This window comes from Podarcis filfolensis (genome assembly GCF_964270895.1).
Source record: "Podarcis filfolensis genome assembly, chromosome: 9".
NCBI lineage: Eukaryota > Metazoa > Chordata > Lepidosauria > Squamata > Lacertidae > Podarcis > Podarcis filfolensis.
In genome coordinates, this window is record NC_139610.1 from 51941544 (window position 1) to 51966600 (window position 25057).

The 25057-nt window shown below is 41.4% G+C and overlaps 1 protein-coding gene across 14 annotated transcripts in view; it reads left to right on the plus strand.

Annotated features, from left to right (window-relative positions):
- Positions 1-25057, plus strand: part of CAMK2D (calcium/calmodulin dependent protein kinase II delta) — a gene marked incomplete at its 3' end in the record, with an annotated part of 142814 nt that overhangs the window by 71652 nt on the left and 46105 nt on the right. For 11 of the 14 annotated variants that reach the window (XM_083571469.1, XM_083571471.1, XM_083571461.1 and 8 more), the window contains 7 exons: positions 3866-3920; positions 8652-8717; positions 12142-12214; positions 19635-19737; positions 20939-21022; positions 22228-22322; positions 24083-24205. In XM_083571469.1, the coding sequence (XP_083427595.1) occupies positions 3866-3920; positions 8652-8717; positions 12142-12214; positions 19635-19737; positions 20939-21022; positions 22228-22322; positions 24083-24205 (599 nt within the window). Of the gene's footprint in view, positions 1-3865; positions 3921-8651; positions 8718-12141; positions 12215-13110; positions 13236-19634; positions 19738-20938; positions 21023-22227; positions 22323-24082; positions 24206-25057 lie in introns of those variants that run through there. The other 3 variants (XM_083571462.1, XM_083571463.1, XM_083571459.1) reach the window with 2 other exon arrangements.

Sequence of the window (25057 nt, forward strand, 5' to 3'; positions counted from 1 at the left end):
GTCCAATTCAGCTTCCACTATTGGTTCTGGCATGCCTGCGCAACTGGGAGCCAATCGGAAGCCGCACCTTGGTTTCAGAAGTTGAACAGACTTGTGGAACGCATTGTGTTCGAAAACCAAGGTATGACTGTACATGAAAGATATCTTGACTCCAATTAATGATGATCAAGACTGAATAGGGTTTTAGTAACAAAGGCAAATGGAGTTTTTTTTTTAACACTCCTGAATGCCTAGTGTCTGCCTTTGGAGAGGAAGAAATACATTTTGCTATGTTAATTGGGCTTTGGTGTTTTATGTGTACCAGATTGTGCTTTATTGTTTTGCTGTCAGCAAGGCTATCTCATCTGGTTCTGAAATTTAATAAGAAGACAATGCTAATATTTTTAATGAGTAGACAACCTTTTAGAAATTTTGGACAGACATCATCTCTAAAGATTTGGATTTCCAAAATAGCTTACTTTCCTAGTTTAAAAAGTCACGGAATTGCCACATTCTGTTAAGTGTTAAAAGACCGTCTATAATCTGTCACTACAAAATTCTTTGTGTGGTAAAACAGTTCTTTACTTGCTTTAATTCTCATTGATTATAAAAACTTAAAATTGTGACTTGGGATGGAGTCTGTATCTGAATAAATATATTAATGTTACCAGTTCCAAGGTGCCAAATGGCAAATTAATAAAAATTCATGTGTTTGCACTCCTGCAGTGCGTTTTCCAACCTCCCCCGAATATCTGTATCCTTGCTGTTTTTCCTCAAAATTGTGCTCAAGCCAAATCACCTTAAACTGTCCAGTTGTGAACAAATGCATGTGTGCAACAATACCCAAGGTCTGCCTCACATCTAATGTATTATTATTACTTTGGTGATATGCTTGAATACTCTGGCAGAAACACATTTCTGTGAATGGAATTAGGAACAGAACAGAATTCTCAGTGACGTTATAAGTCTGTGCTGGCAGAATGCACTCTTGCAGATGTTTAAAGCTGTTCATATTGCTGCTCGTTTTGACTTGACTCAACCCAGAGTTCAAAAGATTTTGCAGGATGTGGTGAGATGCATTCTTGCATGTCAGAGCAATAACATAACTCCATGCTAGGTTAGAAAAGGCAGCTCGTGGAAACTTCACATCACTGCTGTGTGAAAGTGATCAGAGAGCTTGGTCTCATTTGTGGTTAAAAACTGCTGCCTCTTCAGTAAGCATGACACAACTTCCCTTATTACTGTACTACATCAGGTACAAGAGCCAATCACTAATGAAAAAGCACCAATGGAGACTTGTATGTTATTTACCAATGAACTCAAGGTTTGGATCCTGGAACTACCTGAAAAAAAACAAGCTATAGTATGATGCTAGGACGACTCCTGTTACTCCTTTGTGCTTGAGCAATGATTATTGTGAACATTATATTAATCCTTTCTTTTGTTAGATACAATTTAAGAACCCTCAGGTGCAGTTCTGTCCTTATGCTTTGGTTTTTTGGTTTCTGCCTTTAATTCAAAAACACACCCACCCACCCCACACACAAAGGGAAAAGCTGCTACTAATTTTCCTGATGTGTGCTCAGCATGGTTTTGAAAAATCCCATAGCATAGCTATTAGAACAAAAATAAGAGTCACATTGAATTGGCTTACATCACTAATGCAATTCTTGAAATTTACTATAATTCCATAAAATACACAAGTGTTCCTTTTACTGTGAAGTTCATATAATCAACAGTCTCAGTGTTCAATAAGTCAAAGTACAAATGACTTGAAGGGTTTTTTGGGGGGGAGGGGGGACACCCTTTGGTTGCAGCCCAAGGATGGAATTTAGCATTGCGTTCTTCACATTGTTTTGTTTGTGCACATATTCCAGCTTGCCATATGGAACAGCACGCACCCGTATGCACTTCTCTGGAGGTTTTCCTGTCCCCGCTTCCAAAAAAAGCACCAATTTGGGGGTACAGGGGGAGGAGAGGGGTAAGCCCCATTACACAACTAGAAGTCCTTCTGTAGGGCTTCCACTGACAGGACTGGTTAGCTGAACCCTGCTCCAAAATTTGCAGCTGAATCCAGCTGTCCTTGTTTGACTGCATTTTTTCATCAACATCATCATTGAAGTGTGTTTTAAAAATAATCCTTTCACTCCCCACCATATGGCATTTCAGAGGTATGATGCATCTGAATATCGAAGGCTCATTTAGCAGTCTTTGTCTCCTGCATGTATTTGTCTAAAGGGTGTTTTTTCACCCATCTAGGCTAATGGCTATATTCACATTCTCTGGCAGTGAATTCTAGGAGTTAGGAATTAGGAATTGTGTGACATAGTCCTTTTGTTGGTTCTGAACCTAATGCTGAGGAGTGTTTTTAGGTGATCTCAAGCTCTACTATTAGGAGAGAGGAAGAAAAATCTCTATACTCCTCCCCCCCACACCCAAAATACAATTCCTAATTTTATAAACCCTGCTGCTCAAGTTGCCTGCGGACCTTTCAAACTTGAAGGATCAGTGTTGGTGGGGAAAGTAGTGCACACAGGCCACAAGATGCCCCCCCCCACTTGTGTATTGCCTATCATTTCTTGCTTTTCTAGCTGAGCACTCGTCAGTAGTCCTCCAACAAGGGAAATTTCCATTACAAGCATGCTATTTGGACTGCCGAAACAGTTGAACTCCTACATTGTAGTTGGAGTGCTCATGGTATGTGTTGCAAGGGTCTTATAGCAAAGCACATGTTATAGGTCAGGTTGCTCAGAAAGCGTAATGTTTGCCTTACTGGCACGGAGCTGCAATCAGCATTTTTGTTACCGAACACCTAACTTGCTAGGCAGCTTCCACTTCCTTTAAAAGTGTGTTCTTCTAATGCTTTCAAGGTATAAGGTGTCAACACTTAAATAGAAGTGGGTTTTGTAAAGGAATATGTGTGCATTTCTGTTTGACAGGAGTTGACCGGGCATTTGACAGACTAATTGCTTCTTTCCCAGTTCAGATCAGCTGCTTGGGCATCTGAAATGAGGTCTGCATGGTGGCTGGTAGCTCATTCTTGAAAAATAGGAAAGGGCAGCGCTCGAAATAATCTTTCTACGTAGTAGCTCTTCAGCGAACAACAGCAACTGTGTCCTGATATGGCTTCCTATTATGAACTAAAATGCACTGAGTTCTGTATTCATTTACTTCTTGATAAAAACAAAGTGCTTTTGACTAATTCACAGTGAAGGTTGGGAAAGATAGCGAAACAAAGGCATACTATTCTCCTGGGATGTCTTGGTTGTTAAGGTAATTGTTGAACAGCTTATTCTATTCCCAATCCAGTGTTTGTTGCCACTTGGAACATTTTATGTGCTGATTCCCATTTAATGGGATCTGCAAAAACATTTCCCATACATCAGCTTTCTATCCAGCACCACTGAAGTTCTTTCCCAGCAAGACTTATGTACCCAAAAGATGTTTGAATAAAATAGATATTAGTAGCATTCATGAAATATGGGTAACATGCTACAAATTTGTAATATAGTTGGGTGACAGCTGTAACCTAGTGCCCTCTACATAGTTTTGACTACAATTCCCATCAACTTCCACAGTCTTGGCTGTGGTGGCTGGAGCTGATAGGAGATGTAGTTCAAAACATTTAGAGAGCACTGGGTTGGAAAAGGCTGGTATAGTGCAAGGAAAGAGATACAAACCTATTAGATGGAGTGCTTTCTGTATATATGAAGAAAGAAAGGTTCTGTAAAAATGGATTGAAAAGGGAAGACAAAGCACAGCTCTATCTTTTTTAAATAAAAAAGGAAAAATTAATTATCAAAGATGGGAGATAATTATCCAGAAAGGTGAATTAGACAAAAGAGTCAAAGAGAAAGAGATATCATTTTTCTTTCTTTTTTTACAGTGCGACTTCATGACAGCATATCAGAAGAAGGATTTCATTACTTAGTCTTCGATTTGTAAGTATGTCTGCTTGCTACATACTGCACCAAGCTCTTTTTCTAAAGAATGAGACTGGGGTGCGGGGAGAGCCCACAAAGACCCTGGGGGTATTCTGTGTGTTCCTAATATTTGACAGGTAAAAAGGAGCCATAAGTGGTTCATGTCATGGTAGTAGATGAATAAATTATATCTAATTGCATATTGAGATCCACTGAAGCTGAATGTCTTAAGTGGTTAACCCATTCCTTGATTTTGGTTCCAATGCTTCTATGGATTCAGCAGATGGTGTTGAGTGAGATGCACTTTCTCAACTTCAGCTGCCTAACTGTAAAATGGAAATATAAGTTAATTTTCTTGCTGAGATTCTGTGTGAATGAAGGAGAGAAGGACGATAAAGCACTGTGTATTTTTATGGGTGTGTGTGTGCAAGGGTTCTGCTGTCTTGCCGATAAGGCATACATACACCCAGTAATTTTCTCCCTTGAAACTTGAGCATTAAACCTACTATCCAGTTGGTAGACAGGTTTGGTGGGGTTGCCCTCTACAAGCCACTGTATACTACAGGTACTACAAACACCTGTAGTATTTGTTGGCTAAAATCAATGTTAATCTGAAACAGTTCCACAGTTGTAGCCAAGAAATAATGGTAAGGGAGTATCACACTAGGGTTGCATGTAGTTCCCAGTGTTTGGATCAAAAATGATTGGCTTTTGATCACTAATTGCAAGTGTTCCCTTTGAGGACTCAAAGTTTTGATGGCTTTTGTGAGTATTCAAAATGAATGCTCACCCAAAAATAATTGTCTCTCCTTTAATTTAAGGGTTTCTCGTGGGGGAAAAACTGTTGTTGGGCAAGAAGCCATGCAGTGTAGGAGACCTTCATGCCCCACAGGTCCTTCTCCAGGGGGTAGGATTCTTCCTAAACAGCAGGTTTCCCACCAGCAGCCCTTCAAATCATCTCCTGAGCAAGCAATGTCCCCATCAGTTTGCAGCATAGGGCAACTTGAAGAAGGGTTGTAGCCAGGCTGTGGAAGGTGGGCTGTGCCTACTGCTCATTCTGCTGTTTCAACCATTGTGCACACCTGCTTCAAATGGTCTCCCCAATCTTATTTCACACCAGAAGCAGGAACAAGCAAACAAGCCAGCCAGCTCCTGACTAGTTAACCATTGTAAAGAGATTATCAGTATTACTTCAGTTCTTCCATCTTGGAAGCATGTTATTTCAGTAATACAAATGGCATCGATGCCTGCTGTGGAACAGAATAGAAAACAGTACAGCACCCCTTTTGATTCGGTGCTTATATGATGGAGTATTTGAGCAAAGTTGCATTAAATTTTGTTATGCACCTATGTACAAATCTTTGTTGCCAAGTTGAAGGGGAGTTATAAAAGGATATCAGGTGCTGCAAAGATAAGGTTTTAACATATTTTATTAACAGTAATTCAGTTAACGTACCTACTTTTGTAGAGTGCTTTCACAATCTTTCTTGCACCTACAGGCAGCCTTTAAGAACCAATTTTTGGTTCTAAAATAGCAAATAGCCCTTTTCACTTACACTTGATGATAACCTATAGACCTGAGAAGCAAAGTGTGCCTAAATGGTTAGTGAAGCATTCATCTATACCATCTATGTAAAGAGGCTGTGATCTGAAACCAGACCTAAGCATGTGCAAAAATTCAAATTCCCTTTAACTGAGTACAGAAAGATCACTTTTCTTGCAGATTTCCAACCTGTCCTTGCATAATGTGCAAATTTTTATTTGTTGCACGTGAATTTCTTCCCCTTGGTGTCCAAAGAAAGTAGAAGTTGCATATGAAAGGTCCATGTTTTTAATTGCAAATTCAAGGACAACTTGAACGAGGGCTCCCCCCATGTCAATTGTATGCATAGAAGTAGATCTAATGGGTTTTAATGGGGTTTCTTTGGAAATACACCCCTGTTCAGAAGCCCTACACATTTATTCATCTGAGTGGGACTGTGCAAAATATGCATTCCCTCAACGTCACACATCCTGGCTAGCCATACCCCCTGGCATATATTTCTGCAAAGATTGAGCTATTGTATGATTATCTGTACATACAAAGCCTCCTTCATCTCTGCAGATGTGAGATTAGCCTGTGTGCACACTGTCAGGGGCATAGCTAGCTAGCATAGCCCAGCTCAGGCATTGTGAGACAGTTTAAATAAAATTTCTGAATGTTGTTAAAGAAGCCTTAGGTTTACCTTGGTTGTTTCAGTTCTCTTGCTTAAACAATTGGCCCAGGCTATTCTCCAGTGTGTTGAATTGTGAACAAGGCATTAGAACATAACTGGATCATAGTTAATAATTATGTGAGCTGCCTTGATAAGAGACAGATAAATGCCAGATACCTTCTGAATAACATGTACCAGTATTACAAAACTGTTCAGTGAGGAATGTGAGGAAATGGTGTTCTGTTACAGTCTAAGGTCCTATTTTTGGGAAACATTCCGAAAAAGCACAAGAATTGCTGGTAAAGATGAGAAGAGAGTATGAAATGTTTTGTTTAGCAAGACTGCATTTATGAAAGATTTATGTAATAGCATATTATTCAGTGAAATGCCATGCTGTTACGGGAAAAGAGAGGCCACCAAATGTAAAAACATGTAGCTGCAGTTTAAGTCGTAAGGCTATTGTTTTGCCTAATTATGCCCAGTGTTGAAATCTATTTTTGTAAAAGAAATAGGTACATTGGGCTTCTCACTTCTGGAGCACATTTCTTTTTGTCAAGAAACACTGGAGCAAAATTGTAAAGGTCATAGATGTTAGTTAATTGACTTTAAAAATTCTCATTTCAACCTCTCAGGACAGCACATTTTTATTGTTTTTTAAAAACCTAGCAAACAAGAAACTTTAATATTAAAACAGTCAGCTTAATAAATAGACACTTTTATTGTGAAAAGTTTTTGTTCCCTTATTGGATAGTCATTCAGCTATGTTTTGTGTGTGTGTGTGGTTGTTTTGTTTTTAAAAGAATTATTTTCACAATGAAATGTTGAAAGTGGTAAGATTGAGGAGGGGGTTGCCTGTGTATGCATGATTCTGTTTCTATATCACTGTAAAACTATTACAAAATCCATAGTGAGCTGGTTGAAGTGAAAATTCAGCCATAGTGAGGTGTTTACGCAAACTTACTTTAGACTGCCTGCCTTCTTTCTTATAAGCAGTTTTTCCTCTTTATTGGGGAAATACTTTAGTATCTCCAGTGGAACAATCAGAAATAGAAGAATAAATTGATAGTGCGAAGACTGAAAGGCCACACAGGGACAGGCAGATCTATTGTTTAAAGCATTTTTACTCAGCTCTTCAGCTAAAAAGGCTCTTGGATCAACTTCCATACCATAAGATCAATAACAAATAAGACAGTCATAAGAACATTAGCAGAGACGTGATAGATCAGATAAACGTTTCCTTTAACAGAGTGGCCAAACAGGTGTCTCTGTGAGCAGGAACAATAGCCCTCCTGCTTTTCTTGCCTCTGTCCAGCTAAAAAATGCAGCACAGAAGGAAAAAGGGAGGAGGAGGAGGGAAGAGGAATACAGTGGTACCTCGGGTTACATACGCTTCAGGTTACATACGCTTCAGGTTACAGAGTTGGCTAACCCAGAAATAGTGCTTCAGGTTAAGTACTTTGCTTCAGGATGAGAACAGAAATCGTGCTCCAGCGGCGCAGCAGCAGCAGGAGGCCCCATTAGCTAAAGTGGTGCTTCAGGTTAAGAACAGTTTCATGTTAAGTACGGACCTCCGGAACGAATTAAGTACATAACCCGAGGTACCACTGTACAAGCAAACTCAGGCATCAGTCCTTAGAGCTAAAATACTCCTACAGTGATCAGGTTCCTTTACAATGATGAGCTTTAGTGGCAACAGTTCAGAGAGAAGCCAAGCCAAATGGAGCTGTTCTCTCAGCCAAGCTGAGAGAGTGGTTCGGCTTCCCAACTTCTCCCTTTGTTGTAGCTTGATGGAACAGATAGATGACAATTGAGGAAAAGCCAAATGGAGCCTGTCTGTCAACCGAGCGGATGGAGTGGCCGTTAGTGTGATATAAATCCTTTCAAGTTGTTATTGTGCCTCTTCTACTAAAAGTGGACACCCATAATAGAGAGGTTAATTACTTACCAGATCCTGCATTTATGTGTTACGAAGATCCCATAATGAAAGCCCATCATAATGTAAGTGATTTTCCTTCACGTTAGGGGGAAAAACCGAGGAGAATAAAACTTACTGGAACTATTTGGTATTGCATACAAATATCTCAGAACAGCAGGTGGCTGAAGGTCAACATCCCAAAGGGCTGCTTCACACCTTATCTATCAGGGATGGGTAACTGGATCTGGCTGGTGGGGTAGATAATTATCTCCCCCAACCATTGCAGGCCAAGCTTGGCAGGTGGATGGGAGCCGCCCACCTGTCAATCACCTGACACCACAGTGAGATTAGGCAATCCTTTTCTTCTTCTTCTTCTTCTTCTTTTTTGCCGCAGTGGGTCTTGCAGAGCGCTTTGCAAAATGGTCTGCACGACCAGATACCTCATTTACTACAATATCCAGTATCCTGCAAATCTATGCATCAATAGTTGCAGTGGTGTGAACCATTATGTGTGAGGATAATCCATGATTCAGTACTTTTGCAACACTTTGAATACTTTGGCAGTATAGAATTCTCTCACACGTAGGATTCTCGATTATTTTGTCTGATATAAAAAAAAATGCTTTAAATCATTAACAGAGTCACTGGAGGTGAATTATTTGAAGATATTGTTGCAAGAGAATATTACAGTGAAGCAGATGCAAGGTAAGTGCTGGATCTCAAGGCTTTTAACTGCTGTTTATTTACCTTTAATGTGGTATTTGGCACCATAATACAATGATGGTTGGGGTTTGCCATCAGTACTGACTTAAAAGTGGGAAACATTATCAGCTTGCCATGCAAGGAATTCATTAATTTATTGGGCAACCCTAGTTTGATGATGCACTCATTATAAGGGTGGTGGCTTTAGTCTGCTGTTTAGTCTGGGACGTGGGTGGTGCTGTGGTCTAGACCACAGAGCCTAGGACTTGCCGATCAGAAGGTCGGCGGTTCGAATCCCCACGATGGGGTGAACTCCCTTTGCACGGTCCCAGCTCCTGCCAACCTAGCAATTCGAAAGCACGTCAGAGTGCAAGTAGATAAATAGGTACCGCTCCGGCAGGAACGTAAACGGTGTTTCCGTGCGCTGCTCTGGTTTGCCAGTAGCGGCTTAGTCATGCTGGCCACATGACCCGGAAGCTGTACGCCGGCTCCCTCGGCCAGTAAAGTGAGATGAGCGCTGCAACCCCAGACTGTACTTAACTGTCAGGGGACCTTTACCTTTACTTACTTATTATTAAACATTAAACATTGAAATGTTACAGTGGTCCCTTTACCTTTAAGGGATCAAAGTATTTCCCCTTCATCTAGTGCACCTTTTGGCAGGGGAAATCACACTGTCCCAGAACTTTAATATTATTCATATATTATTCTTACACAATGCTTTTTTTGCTAGGAAAGTGTGGTTCTCAGTTAGCCCAACAGACCCATCTAGTTTCCTCCATTGAAATTTGGAGTTCCACATTTATTGCTGTGATGAGCACTTCTCATGCTTGTCCACACACAAAAATCCATGCCTGCTGTTTTCTCAGTTTTTATATAAAGCACATGGAAGTGGTTGAGTGATTCCTGCAGGGGGGAACACATTTCAGCATGCTGGTGATCTCACCTGGGCACCACAGTGTTCCTAAGCCTCTTTCTACATTAACTAATTGCCGTTTTACAGGGAGCTCCAGAAAGTGGCATGGGTGGGTGATAATATCTGAAACAGTCCTTTCAGTCTCAGTGAGTGGTGCCCACTGGTACAAATAATCCCTTTCAGAGAACATTTTGGCCTTGAGGAGAACAGTGCCAATAGATCGAAATCTCCTTGCTTGTCTTTCTAGCCTGAGCACACAGTCCCCATCAGGTGCTTTGCTCAGGGGCGCTCAAGATGAAAATACTTTGATTGCTGGATTTGGGTTTCTTCCTGTTGCACCATCCAGGAAGATAAACCACTCCCTCTTTCCTCTCTGCTGTGCAAAACAGAAGGGGGAGGCAGCTTCTGTGTCTAGGCAGTGGTTCTTAGATATTTTTGGGTTACGGACCCCTCTGAGAATCTGATGAAAGCTGTGGACAGCGCCCCCCCCCCAATGCACATACATACAAAGTCTAGTGCAGTTAATTTTATTATTTTGGCATACATGCCTGGTTCATGGACCGCCTGATGAAGCCGATGCATGGGCCCCAGGTTAAGAACCCCTGATATAAAGTCTGCTTTCTACCTCTGCTGATCATCAAACACTGCTTCTTCAGAGGTCAAGGGCTTAAGATTCAGTTACATTTGTTGGTATTAGAGACAGTGGTCATAACCCAGAGAATTGCACATGCAGTTCTGTGTATCTAAAAGGGCATTTTCATTAGGTTTTCTAAAACCTGTATGTTCTTGCCCTTTTACATTCCCAAAGTCAAAGTTTGATTTTAAAATTTTCCTAACTTTTAACAAGTAGTTCCCTATGGGAGATTTTGGGGGGTGGGGGGTGGAATCTAGAATCAAAGCATTAAACAGGTCATTGTTGAGCCCCTCATCTGAAAATCTTCTTGTTCATTCATATGAACGTTTTTCAGTGTGTTTGACCTTGGCTGTAAATATGCTAAGAACATTGGGAAAAGCTTTCGGTCTTCTCGGCCTGTAGACATCGATAAAAAAATATTCAAATATGGATGTGTAAAATGACAAACTGTGTGTTTTTGTGCCCAAATCAAAGTGTCTTAATTTGTATCTTAAATGACAGCTTAGTTCTCTGTGCTTAGCAAGAGCGAACATACTTTATGCAATGGTTTAAAGAAACATAATAAAGTGTTTGGGCTTCCTTTTATTACTTTTGGACATGCCTGCTAAACATACAGCTGTTCTAGATTAAATGTTACAGATCCTCAATGAATTGCACTGATAGTTTTCTGATTTTCCCCCCTTATAATTCAGGGGCAACATGTTGTGCCTTTTTGAGTTATTGTTTAATTTGTACTTCTCCCTTTCTGTTCCTCTTGTACAAGTGTTGAATTTGTATTTGTGTGTGTGTGTTTGTGTTCTTAAATATGTTGGGGTTAGTGTGGATTGGATAGCGCATGTGCTTAAAAATCCAGTCATTGTGCCACTCATTAGACACCATGGAGAATGTGCACAAATTAGGAGAGTGAACAAAGTATTGTACATATTTTACAGTCAGTTTGTAAAGTCGAGTCAAGTGAATGTCCATGGTCTTCAAGTTGAGAATACAGTGTGATTTGCCAGCATCATTAACATATAGATGTATTGACTATGCCAGTGGTTCCCAAACTCCCCTCAACTGACCATTTTAGAATTGCTGGTGGTCCTGGTGGACTTACTTCATGGTTTTTCTGCCCTTTGTAACAGTTGCAGTGCACTGTGATAGGTGCTCTATGGTTTTGAATTGTATTCTGGACACTTTCATTTCTGTTATTGTATTGCAGTTTGCATTCTCCCATAGAATTCAGATTATAGCAGAATAGAGTGCAGCATAAGAAATAGAAGAAGCAATAAAAATAGAATTAAAAATCAGTATAAAGATTTCATGCTGGCATGCCGCAGGCCATCTAAAAGAAGCTCACAGACCACAGTTTGTGAACCCTTGGACTAGGCAATATGCAGAATCAGTGGTACACAGTCTTCGTAATGTCTGATGATGTGCATAGTGACCAGTTTTTTTATGCATGTTCTCTATCCTATTCACATTGACAACACTTACATTGTTTGCAAGGACTACCAAAATAAACAGCATCTACTCACCCAAATAATTTGCAAAAAATTTTTAAAAATTGTTTAACTAAAGATTGCCAATTTTTGTCTAACATTCCTGCCATTCAGTGAGTGGGAAATACAAGACAAAGGATTCTGTCTAATGATGTCACATGTTATGTGTTAAATGTCCTTTCTTTTTTTTCTTTTTTTGGTAAATCTTAAAAATTCTGTACACAGCATTGCTGTGTTGCAGATCAGCGTGTAATTGAAATGTGTCCAAAAATGTGATTTAATTAGTATTATTATTTTTATAATTTCAAGTTATTTTCATTTTGATTTTTGCATTTAATGTGATTATGTGCCTTTAAAATGTTTTTTCCCTTCCATTCTGCCCTTGTATCTCTGCAGTCATTGTATACAGCAGATTCTAGAAAGTGTTAATCATTGTCACCTAAATGGCATAGTTCACAGAGACCTGAAGGTCAGTATCTGGTGCCCATAGGTTGGCTAAGAAGTGTTTTTTCTCTCTCTCTTTCCTTTCCTTTTCTTGGCTTGAGGCTGAAGGGTGGGTTCGGCTGAGAAGTCCCCTTCGCTTTCCTTTCTCATCCTCAGGATGACAAATGGATAATGCATGGTGCTGCTTTCAAGTTTGCAAGTGTCACAGGTCTAGCATACATCACGGTAGAAGCTGAAATAGGTGTGGCAAGACAAAGTGACCTTCCAGGATTTATTTTCCCCCCACCACTTATCTCTGTGGTATGATAGATATCACCACAAACATTGGAAGGAGCTTGCACCTGCCACATAAACTTCGGCTGTGATATATGTCAGCCTGCAGGTATTTTGAAAAACACCACTTCTGTGCAGAGACTTTGGGTTATAGTAGCAGAACAAGTGGTTTGGCATTGCTCTGCTAGAGTAGGACAAACCCTCAGGCAAGAGCAAGCATGTAATCGCTCGGCTAAATGAAACCATGAGGAGTGAGTAATTTGCCTTAAAAACTCATTACTCCCTAAATGTAATATTAACTGCAGTGTGGCTGGTGCAAAAAGAACCATCACCTTCAAATAAATAGAATGAACAAACAGCACCAGATATTTAATACAAGCTTGCAAATAGCTCTGGGAGGTTATTTCTTCATCTGTGCATGAAATATATGGCCAAAAATGAGATTTGTGTGTAAAAGTAGACCCCATTTTGGGCTGTTCCTCCTTAGCACTGCTGAAATCAAAATGAGCTGCTTCATAGCAGCACACTCACGTCTGAGGAAGTTAGCTACTCTAGCTGAGGAATGCGGGTCCATTTCCGGAGGTTGTGCGTTACAGTCTCTGTTTGCTGGTTTTGCACTATAACCCAGTCTCACTGAGGGTATACAGACAGTGAGTGTACGGCTTGGAACTAACACACGCCCCCTGGTGTTTGCATGCAGTCATTGCATTCAGCAGATCCTGGAGGCTGTGCTACATTGCCATCAGATGGGCGTAGTCCATCGGGACTTGAAGGTGAGTAATGCTGTTGGGGAAGAGAGAACCTACACCACACGGTCTCAAAGCACTCCTTTTAGCTGCATTTTTGCATGTAGAGGGGCAAAGAGGCGCCCACTTGTTAACTCGCTGGTTGTCTGGACAGTTCTGAAAGCTTCCACATAAAAGAGACACCAAATTACCAAATCCCCTTGCAGATTTAGAAGTACTTTCCTTTGCTGTTCTCCTTTGGCGTATACGTCACTGAAGACATGGATAGGAGCGAACTCGCAGAAGAGTTATCAAGTGATGCTTGAGCTCGTCATCCCACAACAATCCATTTCAAATCAAAGAGTGAGAAGTGTGACTGAGTGTGCTCAGCTGCCGGAGGCGTCTCTTTTTACCTCCCAGAAACCTTCTAGTCCATTTTCCTTTGGATTTTTATCTACTCTTCTTCCAGGGTCACAAGATGGAAGGACTGATGTGTTTTGCCACTGAGTGCATTGGGATGCTTTGCCATCCCTGTTACCACCACCATACATCCGTTCAGCTATTCAGCATCAGCTTCCTATTTTATGCAGGCTGCTAGTTTCATTGGCTTCACATTGTTCTCAGCATTTATTTATTTTTTGGGTGCCTTTTTATCTTTCTGCATACAGACTAAGAAACAAAGCAAACGCCAATTAATTTTGAAACCCATTCTTAAAACACACGGTGCAGTGGGTTTTGGGAGGGGCCTTGAGTAAGACACTGTCCATAGCCTCCCATTCTCCCAGTTCCCCCACCATCGGCACCAGCTGTTCCTGCTTCTTCTCTCTTTCTTCATCATGACTACCATTCACTTGCTTGCCAGGCAGCGAGCCAATGAGTAAGCAGGCAGTAATGTGTATTGCTTCTCCCTTCTCACTGCCACTGTTGTCCGAACGAGTAGGTTGCAAGGGTTAAGAAAATGAGCAGGTCCCAGGAGTGTGAGGGACCAATAAATCACATGGAGTAGGTTTATTAGAAGAAGAAACAAGGCCTGCTCAGGAGCTGATTCCTGCCATCATTCCTCTGCATCCAACCTGTCCATGACAAGGACGGATCTTGCCAGTGACTCTGCCTGCTGGGTTATGGGCCCTTTGCAAGCGCCCTGCTATGTTACCGCTTGACACCTGCCGTGCTAGACGCTTGCGAAGGTTGGCAGTTCAAATCCCCACAACGGGGTGAGCTCCCGTTGCTCTGTTCCAGCTCCTGACAGCCTAGCAGTTTGAAAGCACACCAGTGCAAGTAGATAAATAGGCACCACTGCGGCGGGAAGGTAAACGGTGTTTCTGTGCGTTCTGGTTTCCGTCACGGTGTTCCATTGCGCCAGAAGTGGTTTAGTTATGCTGACCACATTGCCCAGAAAGCTGTCTGTGGACAAATGCCGTCTCCCTTGGCCTGAAAGAGAGATGAGCACTGCAACCCCATAGTCGCCTTTCACTGGACTTAACCGTCCAGGGGTCATTTACCTTTTTACCTTTTTTTATATGTATGTATCACACACACACCCCTTATATGTTAGGAATGGTCACAAAGATCTGAAAAGTAAGCAGGGCATAATTTGTTAGGGTTTTAATGGAGATTTTGTACACCACGTTGATATATTTTTATATGAGTTGGCAGTACAGAAATGAATTCACATCATCCTAATTATTATCGTCGAGGAAAATTACACTTTTAGCTCCATTTGATACCTTCTTAAACCAGTGGTATATGTTCTCTAAAGGACCTTAAAGTTGTCCATATACCTAGCAAGTAAAAGAAGAAGAAGAAAAAATCAAAGGGGGGATTCCTTCACACTGAGGCCTCTGTATTGGCATTCATTAGTAGATTTGACATTGAAATCCTTGGGGTGGCTATAGAAAGCAGTGTTTACAACACCCTTCCCTAAACTGGCCCTAACCACCAGATATTTTGCACCACAATTTCAATCAGTGCCTATTGGCATGGCATACGAAAGGGGATGATTGTATTCCAAAATATCCGGAGGGCAGCAGGTTAAGGAGGGCACATAACATTATTAATTTTGCTGTTTGGGGACAGCAGCCAGAAATAGGTCACTTCCAAGCTGATTGGATCTTGTATTCATTTGATTGCGTCCTCTTTATTTGTGTTCTGCATAATTCTTCAAGACATCCATGGCTTGCATTACTTTGTAATGAAAGCATAGTGCACGCACGTGCATTGTCATCTTTCTGTACCCAGAGTGTGTATACTTACACATCTGGATGACCATTTTATTGCATCATAAGATACGGACTCCCGAGTCCACAAAAGCTTATGCCCACAACACATAGTTCAGTCTTTAAGATGCTGCGTGACTCTTGTGTTGGTTTGATTCACAAGGAAAGATTTGTGCACACCTAAATCTGTCCTGTTGAAACACTTGGAGTTGCTCTATTCACAGCTGAGCTCTTTTATGATTGCAGTTTCCGTAACACCTTTCAAATTATACAAACCCAATCACTGCATGGTTTGTTGATGTTGTTTTCACGGTGCCCTTCAAAAGGAGCGCAGAAGTTCTTGCGGTTTTATACTCATCTTGTCGCTGCCAGGTTGACATGCAAAATGAATTATTCATAATTCCATTTGGCCTTGCGCTGCACTTGTCTCAATCTGTCAGTATCACTGACAAAATGAAAAGGGAGCTTCCACGTCTCCCCCTCCCCCAAGTATTAGTGCATTCTTGCTGTGCTGTTACATAACCAGTATTCCCCCATCACCTCAGAACTGAGTGGGGATTCCTTCGCTGCAGTGCCAAGAAGATGATTATTTCTTCTTCTTCTTCTTCTTCTTCTTCTTCTTCTTCTTCTTCTTCTTCTTCTTCTTCTTCTTCTTCCCCCATCCCATTTTTTAAAAGGCATTAAACATTGTTTTTGTTATTTCTCTCTCTTGATATATATATATTGCTTTTCTATCCAGACATTGAACCTCAAAGTAGATTGCAAGAATACATATACAGTGGTACCTCGGGTTACATACGCTTCAGGTTACAGACTCCGCTAACCCAGAAATAGTACCTCGGGTTAAGAACTTTGCTTCAGGATGAGAACAGAAATCGTGCTCCGGCAGCATGGCGGCAGCAGGAGTCCCCATTAGCTAAAGTGGTGCTTCAGGTTAAGAACAGTTTCAGTTTCAGGTTCTGAACAGACCTCCGGAACGAATTAAGTACTTAACCCGAGGTACCACTGTAATAAGCAATACAACCTTGCATCTTGTTTCTCCCCTCATCAATCCTGATATTTTTAAACCATAAGCCAGTGGTTCCCAAACTTCTTTTTCCACTTCAGCCTTTCTAAAGATCTTGCATCTTCAGCTACCTCCTATAGGGGACCTTGTTTCTGTCAAGGGCTGCATTCCCTTTGGTGTAATCTTTCAGGGGCTGAATGCCAATGGGGGTTAAGGCCACAGCTATATATGGGCAGGGCTACTCCTTTTCTTTCTCTTTCTCTTCTACCTTCTTTTCCCTGTCCAGCAGCTTGCTGGGGGAGGAGCAGGTCGCTGTTTCCTCTCCCCTTTCCATTGCTGTAACCATTTTGATTTTTCCATCCACTGCCCTTCTGTTCTCACCCCCACCCCCACCTCAGACTTCCCACCAATAAAATTCAGCAGGACTGCAGGTTTCCCACCCAGTCCTAAAGGTTGAAATGGATGGGTTTTGGTGGACCTCCTCTTGAAAGAATTAAAAAACTTCTGAAATGCCTGAGCAACATTTTAATATAGAGCAACCATGTTTGCGTCGTTTTCAGTGAAAGTTCTTCTGAGGGATTTCTAGTGAGGAAAGAAGCTACTGGCTCAGGTGTGACTGAGATATGAAGCATTTTCAGTGAGAGACAGGGTTCACCTTAGCTGAAAAGCCTTGATCCGGACAGAAAATACCCTTTATGGCGACAGAATCACCACTGATTAAACAGGCTAGACCTTCAAATGTTCCAGAATCTCAGATATAAAACCCTAAACTTCAAGTTGGGAGCCTTTGGATATCCACACAAAAATACACTGTGACCATTATGTTGACATGGCCTAAACAAGAGAGGCTAAATGAAGACCGCCTCTCTACTACATGCATAACTGCAGCTAAAGTGCAACTTTGTGATCCGGACACTGACTTGCTCCTTCCCTGGAAAGACTCTCAAGCGTATGCTGTTCAATCTCCTATACCTTTCTCCAGTTTGTGCACGTTTGTCCCATCCTCTTCAGACCTCGTGCATGACAGACACGTCAGCAATTCCCCGTTGTCTTGAAATGGCTGGTGCATGTTCTTTTAAGGGGCAGAGTCCAGCAGCCCAGGATGTCCCTTAAACGCTTGCTATCAAAGTGTGTGGCTGTGTTTGTAATGAAGCATATTTACTTCCTTATGACAGTGATGTTTGCTTTACAGTACTTTGGGTCCAAAGATATTTGCTGACAGGTGTTAAGCACTTCTAAAGGAGCAGGGGGTGAGACTGAGTTCTTTTAATAGTCCCATACTGTGTGTGAATGGGCATTACTGTGTTTACCTACTTGGGAAGTATGTATGACCTGACAGCCTGATGCTCTGGGTTGTTGAAGGTCACCAATAAATAGAAACATCCAGCGGCTTTAAGTAATTTACATAAGCAGTGCTTTCCAGGAACTAATGATGGCCAACTTTCGCCTCTCTGCCTTATGAAAAAGGCTCAATTTGTCCGGAGTATAGAAATAGTATGGCAAACTGCTAGCAAGATTGGATGGCAGTTTTATAATTCATGCAATATTTTAGGCAGAAATAGTGCCCACCATTTGATGTTTTTTTCTGCCCAAATGAGGATGAACATCTTGGGATGCTTTTTTTAAAAAAGGGTGACCGTGTTTGGTCAAACTAATTTAAAATGAGAAGGGGGGGGGAAATATTTTGGCCTGATTCGCTTGTCTCTCAATGTGTTGGTTGTGCTTATCAAGCAGGGGGAAAGAATCTGCTAGTTTAACGATAAAGTAGTTTTAAAAAAAATATGGCGAGAAGGTGAGAATGACTAAACAGTGGAATTTGCCGTTACAAATAAAGGGCTTATAATTATTGTTTCTGATTTTTCAGGTGCTCATGAGCACTTTGAAATAAGCAATAGGCACAATTTTTCTTCTTTACAATAACATTCAAGTAGCTTGTGAAGTGGTGAATGCAGGATTAGAGGAGAATATGCTCACTTAAAAATGCTGCTTTAAATCAGATGTACAGTGTAGTGAAGGTAGCCTAGTTTTTCCAACTCTCAGCAGGACCTAATGTCCTAATTCAAAAGCCTTTCTAGAGTCTAACAGGCTAGTCAAAGAGTCCTGGTGGGGCCTGAGGGCCAAACCATAAGTTGCCAATGCATAGTGGATAGCTAGAGATGGGTGGATCTTTCCATTTCAGTTTCCGCTGAAAAGAAATCATCATGAAAATTCACCAGCATATTAGGGCAAATTTCTCCTAATAAACACACTTTTGTAAGTAGTTTCCACTGATGCATACGTTTAATAACAAGGAATTTTCCCTAATATGCATTTTGTACGCTATTTTCACAAATGTGTTCCTTTTTTGCACACTTTCTCCTAATACATGCATTTGTTGTAAACACTGATTGGAAAACAGCGCCACAGAATTCAGAAAAGTGTAAATTTCAATAGACGGCTGTTTTTCAGTTCTGGAAAGTGTGAATTATGTAGGTTCGCCTTCAAATGCGAACTGAATCAAATTTATTTCCCATCTCTATGTGTAGCTATATCTCCAATTTGTATTTAATTATGGGCGCAGGGAGAGAGCAACTAGGCTAAGCAGCGAGCAGGAAGAAAAGCTTTATCCCTTCTCTCTCCTGCAATGATCAGGACTAAAATCTTCCTTCCACGTGGCTATTGGCAGCTGGTAAAGGAAAAAAAACCTTCCCATTGAAGCAATGAGAGGTGGTTGGCTTTTTTACTAGCCCTCTAAGCTGCCCCAGAGGTGGAGAGAGCAACATTAGGACCCCCTGTAGCTCTGAAGGGTTGGTCATCTGATCCTCTGTGCCTGTAATTAAATGAAAAATTTAGATGTAAGTGCACTCTATGCATTAAGTGTAGCATGTAGTTTGGCCCTGAGCTTTCAATGTGGGCATCTTGTTAACAAAGAGGGATGAAAAGAGCCCTGTGAGGAAGAGTCTTCAGAATCTATCCTGGAACTCTTCTGTTTTGTGTAGAATAAAATAAACTCATATTTGAGCATTTATCAATTTAACAAATTTATAAAACGCTTCGTGGTCCGAGGCAATCAGCGCAATAAACGACAGTAAATGCACAAAATTTAAAAAACAATTAAAACAGTTTTTATAAACTGAAGACTATAACAAAAACAGTCTCTGCAGCTTCTTTGTAGGCATTTAAAGAAATGATGACTTACATGATCTCTCATTTTCCCCCATTCCCTTTCCTCTTCCCTGCATTAAGCCTGAGAACTTGCTCCTAGCTAGCAAGTCAAAGGGAGCAGCGGTAAAACTGGCAGATTTTGGATTGGCTATTGAAGTGCAAGGTGAACAACAGGCTTGGTTTGGTAAGAGAACATTCTGACTTACCCATTTCCTCTCTGTATCTATCCTGCTGTGCCATCTTATTCACATGGAAACTAAGAAGCTGCCTTATATCATTGGCCAGCCTAGTTCAGTATTGTCAGCACCGATTGGCAGCAGCTCTCAGGGGTTTTGAGTCAGAGTCCTTTGCAGCTGTACCTGGAGATGCCAGGGATTGAACCTGGAATCTTTTGCATGCAAAGCATGCATTCTCCCACTTCCTCAGGTGGGTGTGTTTTGGGCACTTCCTGTACTTTATCCCTAGTCACCATTCTAGCTGATTCTTCCCTCAAACAGCTCCCCTCCCAACACACCTCTTGAGAAATGCTGAGCATTAAATCTTTTTGTGCACAATCCTCCAGGAAGTTACTAGTGGCTTTTTTTCCACAGCTCCCATACAGCTGAACCTACTTCACAGGGTTGTTCTGAGGGTAGCATGGGATCTGTACCACCTTCAGTTGAATGGAAGAAGAGCAGGGTACAAATTTAATAGGCGGTGGTCTCTTATCTTCATTGTCAAAATGAAGTTTTGTGGGCCCAAGACTTGATTACTGTCATTCTTTCCCCTTCCCCTTTTATTGGGGCCTATATCTCCTCCATATAATGATACCAGGTCAACCGGGAGTCACTTTGTGAACATGATGATATCATGGTAATACATAGTCAGCCAGGGTAGTAACATCACTGAGGGAAAACCAGATCATCAAAGATGTCTTGGAGTGTGTTGGATCACCTGTCATGTACCGCAGGCCTGATCCTGCAAAATCTCTTTAAGGAGCTCAGCTTACACCTGATTTTCTCTTAGCAATTTGCTGCAACCCTATAGAGCTCCCTCTCCAGGACGCTGGGGGAGGGAGAGCAGTTGAGGAAGGATAATTCAGAAATTGGGTGTGGTGCAAGTTCACTTTTCTAGAGGGGCTGAAGGAAGAATACAGGAAGCTTTCTCCCCTGTTGAGATTCTTTGAATTCATTTGCCTTTTTCAGAGCTGAAAGCCTGAAATTCATGAGACCGATTCACAAATGCCTATTTCAGAACAAGGAGCAGTAGATCTCTTTCCCTACAGATAGTTAAAGTTGGAAGAGTTGCTGAAAATGCAGTAGACTCACAAATATCTAAAGTATGTTCTAAAAGAATGACTGATGTTATATGGATCGTTTTAGAAGAATGATACTTTCTTTTTTAAGGTTTTGCTGGTACACCAGGATATCTTTCCCCAGAAGTACTACGAAAAGATCCCTATGGAAAGCCAGTAGACATGTGGGCATGTGGTAAGATCTTTTTTATTTCTGGGATTTTCTTTTTCTTCCTTTAAAAGCCTCTGTAAGCGAGCTTTTATATTTCATTGCTTTGCTCCTCCTAAAAACCTCTGCTAGATACTATTTTTTTATAGACCCATTTTTTACGGTATATAACTTTCTAAGACAGTTTACAATAAATCATTGCAATACAATTAAAATCATGTGGACGTGGGCTGGCATAAATTTGGAGGAGGGGAAGGAGAGATTTGAAGGACGTTGGTAGGCAGGAGAATAGAGCTGGCCCCTCTTTCTCCTTCCTGGGCTGGATCAAGAGGCATGGGGAGCTGCATTTGAACCCCATTCCTGCTCTAGGGGGAAAGGGCAGGTACCTTTATTCAGGGGGGATTTGGGTGGAGTAAAGAGATAGTGAAAGGAGAATATAAACAGCCCTTCCATCAGCAAACGGCTCTGATCTAAATATGAGCCCCATTTTGCATCAACATAGCTCCCGTCCAAATCTGCTTCAAAGTTTTGTTTGCTCTTTTTATAAGCTGGGTGATCCAATTGCAGAAAGCTGTGTCAGTTCCCTTGGAAAATATTTATCTGAGTCGTTTTGACTTAGTTTAATGCTATTGTCACACCACAAAAACGGTCTTGTAGATGTGGAAAAGGTTCAGAAAAGGGCAAACAAAGTTGATAAAGGGAATGGAACGACTCCCCTGTGAGGAAAGGTTGCAGTTTCTGAGGCTTTTTATTTTAGAGGAAAGGTGTGCAAGAGACGGCATTATAGAAGCCTATAGAATTATGTGTGGTAAGCGGAAAGTGAACAGAGATAGTGCTTTCTCCCTCTCGCAATGCTAGAACTACTAGGCATCCAATGAAGCTGAATGTTGGAAGATTCAGGACAAATAAAACAAAACAGTGATTAGTTCAAATATGGAACTTGCTGCCAGTGATTACTAACCAACTTGAATGGCTTTGAAAGAGGATTAGACAAATTCATGGAGGATAAGGATTGCCATAACGGCTGTGCTCCGCCTCCAGTTTGGAATCAGTATGCTTCTGAATACCAGCTGCTGGAAAATGCAAGAGGAGAGAGAGAGCGCTTGGGTCCTGCTTGTAGGTTTTGCTCGGGCATCTGATTGGCCCCTGTGAGATGGTGGACCAGATGGGCCATTGGCCTGTTCCTGCAGGCTCTTCTTATATTCATGTGTCCTTATTGTCACCTTCCCCAGGTGTTATCCTCTACATTCTCTTGGTGGGATACCCTCCTTTTTGGGATGAAGATCAGCACAGACTCTACCAACAGATCAAGGCTGGAGCGTATGATGTAATACCTCAATTTCTTGTTTTCTGATGATAGCTCACTATAATATGATAATGGTGGGGATGACAGTGATGCAAAACGGCTAAGTATTCGCTTGTGATTCTAGCATCCAGTCATTCCTATGATGCGTTGTTGCTTTTTCATTCCTATTATCTGCCTACCATTTTAATCTATGAGCAACATTGAACAATTAACTGTTCAGGAACTTTAAAGAACTAACGTATGGGAAAAGCAGCTGTGATGTAACAAGAGAAACCACAAGATTGTATATCCCAGGGATCCCCCCCAAACTTTTTGAGTCCAGGGACACATACAAGGAACAATGATTTGCACCACAGAATGCCCATTTCACTGAAGAAAAAATTGGGAGTTCTCATAACTGTCGTCCGTCCCCCCCAGACAAAACACCTATACGCCCGCCCCAAAGCAAATAAAACACCAACAGAATAAATAGCCCACCCCACCCCCCAAATCAAGTGACCTCTTCACAACCAGACAAATCTCCCTAAAGCCAACAAAGCTCCATTAAAAATAAAAATTGAGAGTGGTGGTGGCCTTTGTGGGTGCCATATGTTGCCGTGTTGTTCATATGAACAAAGGCTGATTTGATTTCTTTTTGAGGTAAAACAAGGTGTACATTTTCAAAATAATAAATAACTGATGACATAAACAAGGGGTGTGGAAGATTTGGTCTTCCTGGTGTTGCTGTACTGCAAATTCCCATGACCCACTGTAAGTGCTGGAGGTAGCTGATGGGAGCTGGAGTCGAAGAACATCTGATTTCTGTTCCCTGTCACAAACAAAACTGCTCTTAATTCCTTTTTAAATTGTCCCTGTCTCTATTACATACACCTATAACGGATGTTCCTCTCTATACAAACTCGCCCCTCCCCTTTCATTTTCTGGTGCTGCTTACATTTCCTCATTTCACTCTTCAGTTAGATTTGTCACAGATTCCCGCAGCTGTGATCTCTCTTGGTTCGCTTGCAAGTTTGCATATGTGTGCCCGGGACGGAGAATTGTGAAATGAGCCATGCAAGATACCAGCACCGCCTACAGTATATCCATCATACTTTCTCACAGCTCAGAATCCTTGAGTCTGGCAGCTGCAGAAGCGGCAGCCAAAAGACGTTTCAGAATTATGAGATGTTTTCCCCCCTCCTGTCAAGCTCATTCCTATGCGATGCCCATAGTGATGTGTTTTCAAATGGACAAATGTCTATTCTTCAGCATGATTATCCTTCTTGCTGACTCGGAGGACTCCTTTGTGCAAATTGCCTTTCATAATGTAATAGCCTGCTCTCAGGAGCACAGCCAGCAAACTTAACAGGTGTTTGTGCTTTCCCTGGTGATGTGGCTGCTTGTGGTAATCAACAAGCAAGAATTAGTGGCATTCAGAAGTGGGTATCCCTTCCCACCTGTCTTAGGAGATTATGCTCACCTGTTCTCCCCAGCACGTCCCTTCATATTGCTTGTTGTTTCTTTTTATTTAGATATTTTTAGGCTTTGCTGTGCCTCTTGGGGTCGTTTTCTTTTTCTCTAATAAAACAAACAGACATAACGTGTGTGTGTGTGTGTGTGTTTCAATTAATTTTCTGGGTCCACTCCCATTTTCTGCTTCTTTGATTTGATTCAACTTGCTTAGAAATCAGGGGATTTGAAGGCCCAGAAAGCATAGAGTAACAGCCATTGAAATTCCTTTCAAATTCTCTGTGTCAAAGAATCTTGATTATGTGTGACATGGGTATGGTTTTCCCCCCAAGTTTCCTTCACCAGAATGGGACACGGTAACCCCAGAAGCCAAAGACCTCATCAACAAAATGCTTACAATCAATCCTGCCAAACGTATCAATGCATCAGAGGCCCTCAAACACCCCTGGATCTGTGTAAGTAGGATTCTACTAGCTGTCTTCTTTGTTCAGAGGGCAAAGTCCAAAACTTGTATCCCATGCCTTTCTATTCCACTTGCAGTAAAATATTTCATGATTTCCTTCCCTGATTACCTGAAATCTCAGCTCAGTGCTGTAGTCAGCAATGTGAGAGCCGGAGTAATGATTAGATTGTTACACTAGCCCAGGGGAGATCTGGGTTCAAGCCCTCATTCAGCCATGAAGTTCATGGTCTGATTGTCACCATCCCTCTTAGTCAACTAACCTCAGAGGGTGGTTGTTGTAATAAAAATGGGATGGGGAAGAACTGAATACACCACTCTGAATTCTGTGGGAGGTAATTTGGATATTAGTATAATAAATAAATACATTTAGAAATCTGATAATTAGAATTGTTGCTGCCCAATGAGAATCATTTTTATATTAATAGGCAGGGCACCACAATTATAATTAGCATTTTCACCTTAAGGTGAATTATATTGAAAAAATAGTCTGTAAATTCAAATAAGGTGTTGGGGGTATGTGTTTCTGGCTCACAGAACACCAGTTTCAATAACTGGAGTTCGGCAGTACCACAAATACTACAGTGGAGTACAAATACCTATCTCACCCTTATACAGTTAGCCCATATTAGCTCTTCCTACTCACCAAAATGTTAGAGAGGTTTTGGAACATTAGGCTCTAATCAATATATGTGGTGGACATGTGGGAAAGTGACTCAGTTCTGGGAGGAAGTATTTGTCGAAATAAAAGCAATTACTGGACAAAACATCTTTCAGTGTCCAGAGCTGTTACTGCTCATTTTTTCCCCGAGGCAGATAACATGAACTTACATCTCAAACCTCTAAT